The following is a 4154-nucleotide window of genomic DNA, read 5'->3' as shown; positions in this document are numbered from 1 at the left end:
TGTCAAAGAAGCTGGCTGTTCACAGAGTGCTGTATCCAAGCATGTTAACAGAAAGTTGAGAGGAAGGAAAAAGTGTGGAAGAAAAAGATGCACAACCAACCGAGAGAACCGCAGCCTTATGAGGATTGCCAAGCAAAATCGATTCAAGAATTTGAGTGAACTTCACAAGGAATGGACTGAGGCTGGGGTCAAGGCATCAAGAGCCACCACACACAGACGTGTCAAGGAATTTGGCTACAGTTGTCATATTCCTCTTGTTAAGCCACTTCTGAACCACAGACAATGTGAGAGGCATCTTACCTGGGCTAAGGAGAAGAAGAACTGGACTGTTGCCCAGTGGTCCAAAGTCCTCTTTTCAGATGAGAGCAAGTTTTGTATTTAATTTTTATGAAGTATTCTAATTTGTTGAGATAGTGAATTGGTGGGTTTTTGTTAAATGTGAGCCAAAATCATCACAATTAAAAGAACCAAAGACTTAAACTACTTCAGTCTGTGTGCATTGAATTTATTTAACACACGAGTTTCACAATTTGAGTTGAATTACTGAAATAAATTAACTTTTCCATGACATTGAGATGCACCTGTATTGTTCTGTTTCATTCAAGTGTGTTTCAGGAATGTGTCCTGTGTAAAGAGCTCTTTTCTCATTCACTGACTCACAAAGAAAAATAAATGTACACACAGGTCAGGAGGCAGGATTAAATGTGTTATGTAAAAAAAATATTCATATAGTTTTACAACATTTATTAATATAGGTTAATGTTAATTTCTACATATACTTACATTTTAACAAACTGTTTAAATTAGCATTTAGTTAATATGTGTGTATATATTATATTTAGTGTATTTGAATATATTCCATGCTATAAAAAAAGCCATGATACCAAATGCATTAACTAATGTTAACAATTTAAACCTTATTCTAAAGTGTAACCAAATGACAAATTGACAGTCCTAATACAGATATAATACTAGTATTTTGCCGCAGGTTTATTTACCATAGCAACTTACAAGAAAGTGCAGATGTAAGTGGCAATTACCAGAGCTTGCAACTAAAGATATATGTCAAGTACTAGGGTTAGACTTCAAGTGCCCAGAAGAGCACTACAGCACAAATGAAGGAACACTGTAACAACTGCATTACTGTAACATTGCAATGGCTGTCACGTACAAGGATGAGTGAAGTCAACGACATTGGCAGAAATGACAAATTTATATTTTTACTCCAGGAATCGGGAACATCTTTCCTGTCCTTCTTAGATAGTCTCAGTTTCAATATTCTTAATGTGCCCACAGCTGTGTTGACTTCATCTCTGATTCCTGTCCATCCACAGACGCCTGCAGAAGGAGCATCCACAGCCATCTACGCTGCAGCTGCCTCCGAGCTGGAGGGGATCGGAGGACTGTATCTGTACAACGGATGCAAGACGGAGTCTTCAGCACTTTCTTATGACGAACGGCTGCAAAACAAGTTGTGGAAAGAAAGCTGTGCTCTAGTGGGTCTCCAGCAGACCTGAGAGAACATCAACACTGAGCTCCTGATCACTGAGACCTCGGCCCTCATTTTATAGTTAATATAACGTCCGCCTGAAAAATTTCAGCTTCATGACTTTTTAAGTTAGTGTCACTATTTGCCAAATGTTCATTCTCTAAAACTGTCCCTTGGTCTTTAAATCATCTCATTACCTTTATAGTGTTCACACAAGCCGTCTTTTAACATCTTGAGAACTTGTACCTCAACCAAACGTGACCAATACTAACAAGTGCACTGTTTTCCGTCCTGAAACTGCTCTCTTCCTCCTCACTTGGGAACTCTTCGAACACTTTTTCCCTGATAAAAAAATTATTTTGACTAATAATCTAATATATTGTTCTCTGCTAAGCCTTTTTGGGTGCTTAATGAATCAGGATCGTCGCAATGGCTGTTCTGCTGAGTTTCCTTCGGATTTTGTCAACAGACTATAAAGACAATCGAAGGATAAAAGGATTATATGTGAAATCTCCAGTTCTCTAAACTGGGCAAATAGCAGCCTGTCTCTGTTGATTCTCTTTGTTTCCGTGCTGGGATTTTGCGTCTTTCTTTGTTAGTATAGTTGTATATCTTCAGTGGCGCCTATGTTGGGTTATTCTGCCCATCAGTCAGTGTCATTCCTCCCTCTGCCTACCGCATCTAAGTGTCTAAACACAAACTGCAGAAGGGCTAAGCGGGAAAAACATTCGTCTGGCTAAGCCCTTCATTTTTCATTCCTCTACTGTGCAATTTGCAATGCTGTGTTTTGAATCTTCCACAGAGACGCCAGGTGCCTCACCTAAATTCACCTTCTTTCTCCCAGAGGGAGACTGTTCTGTTCGTGACTGTGACGTGCTGAGAATTTGTGATTCCAATGTGCAATAATGTGTAGTTGTTTTTTTTTCAACAGACCTTGAAACTGAAATATTTTAAATATGTGCACATATTTTATAAATCAAGATTTTCCTTTGAGATGTTGAGTCTTAACTTTTAAATATATTCAGGCTATCCTATTTTTATTTTTATTTTATATGTGTGTTTATTCATGGTCGGTGTGCAATAGCAAACCAGCTGATTGAGTCTCGAAATAATGGAAAATTGGAAAGTTTTCCAACAGTAGATGTCGCTTCATAAATACCACTATATTAAAGTACTGTAAAATGAGTTACTTTCTACCCGCTGGTGTCTGTGACAACTTGGAGGTGTCGTCTCAAGTTTGGCTGCTTTTGGTAAAGTGGTACTTTGACCTGTTAAATTCTAATTTAAATGTACTTGTGTCAAAATGTGCCTGTCATTTGTGTGTTTTATGTGGCGTCAGTCATGCAGTTGATCAAATGTGTTCACATTTAAACATCTCCCAACTAATTTGGTTCCTTCTCTGTATCGTACGATGAATGGGATACGAAGTTTTTGGGTAAAAGAGAGATGAAGATATTCACCCATTTGCACTGCTTTTGAGAATTTCTTTTTTTTTTTATCATCGCCTAGTTTTGCTTATTGTACTGTAATTATGCACTAATGGAAGTGCTCCTGTATTATAATTTACCTAGCATTAAAGGAAGTGTAATTCACTTCCATGCACATATAATAATGATCCAATAGATAAATTATATGGTTGTGATACTGAGAAATAAATTAATAATATTTGGAAGCACCAAATGGTTGATGATAAATGAATTGAGAATCAGTCTCAGTACAAAATGTGCAAAGAGGATTTTGTGTACTTTGCTCCTCAGCCACATGCACTGTGAATGAGCCCAATGTTTCTGTCATTTGTGTGTGTGAGAGAGAGGGATGAAGACGGAGAAAAGATTGCAGCATTATCTTGCCAGGAGACTCTGAAGTGTCTCATCTTCAGCTCTTGTAGAAAACAGAGTGAATAAGTTTCTCTTCTAAGGCTCTTGTCTAAATAAAAACACTGATTTTACTGTTGCAGTAGCAGTTTTTTTCTGCTAATGGTGAAGTGTAAATGAAAATATGGAACGTAAAATCCAATTTATGTTGTGTGGGTTTTAGAAATTGTGCGGGGCCGGTCATTTGCCGTTTCAAGGACACAGAGCAGAACTCATATAATTATCAGTTGTCATATAATCTCTATTAAATAGAATAGAATAAAAAAAGACTATATTCATCCTTTGTTCCAGACATTTCATTGAAAATTATTTAGTTCTCCCTAATACAAGTTCAGTCACGCATAGTCACATGTAACATGTGACACTTTTTTCACTGTTTTAAAGTAATAGTAAATTTTTCTTAAAGCAGATGGTACATTTCAAGAGATGGCTGTTGCAGACCATGTGTGTGTGTGTGCGTGCGTGCGTGTGTGTGTGTGCGCGTGTGCGTGTGTGTGATGTGACCTGAAATCCTCTACAGGAGCAGATGACTCATTTTAGTTTTTTTTTCTGTCATGAATGCCTTTGGCAGTTTGTGGGACATCCACCTCAAGCACATCCTAGCACCCACTCTCAAACGTACGCAATGCTATGCAAGACTCACCTCGTTCACCTTTTTAAATACTAACACATTTGATTGCTTTTTAAGTGATGCTCTTGAACGAAAGATCTTGCTGTTTTACATGTGCACCTATTCCTGCAGTAGTCTCCAAGCATCAGTGGACTACTTCTGATAAACATAAAAGAAGATA

General features: G+C 37.7%; 1 protein-coding gene across 4 annotated transcripts in view; it reads left to right on the top strand.

Annotated features, from left to right (window-relative positions):
• Nucleotides 1-3483, top strand: part of LOC107598749 (dehydrogenase/reductase SDR family member on chromosome X-like) — a 61158-nt gene extending 57675 nt beyond the window's left edge. For all 4 annotated transcript variants that reach the window (XM_016290181.1, XM_016290178.1, XM_016290180.1 and 1 more), the window contains one exon: nucleotides 1335-3483. In XM_016290181.1, the coding sequence (XP_016145667.1) occupies nucleotides 1335-1517 (183 nt within the window). In that variant the 3' untranslated portion in view covers nucleotides 1518-3483. The remainder of the gene's footprint in view (nucleotides 1-1334) is intronic.
• Nucleotides 3484-4154: the final 671 nt, after the last annotated feature.

This window comes from Sinocyclocheilus grahami, unplaced genomic scaffold (assembly GCF_001515645.1).
Source record: "Sinocyclocheilus grahami isolate Dianchi unplaced genomic scaffold, SAMN03320097.WGS_v1.1 scaffold255.1, whole genome shotgun sequence".
NCBI classification, from domain to species: domain Eukaryota; kingdom Metazoa; phylum Chordata; class Actinopteri; order Cypriniformes; family Cyprinidae; genus Sinocyclocheilus; species Sinocyclocheilus grahami.
The sequence above is the reverse complement of the archived record's forward strand: the minus strand, read 5'-3'. Positions and strand labels throughout refer to the sequence as shown.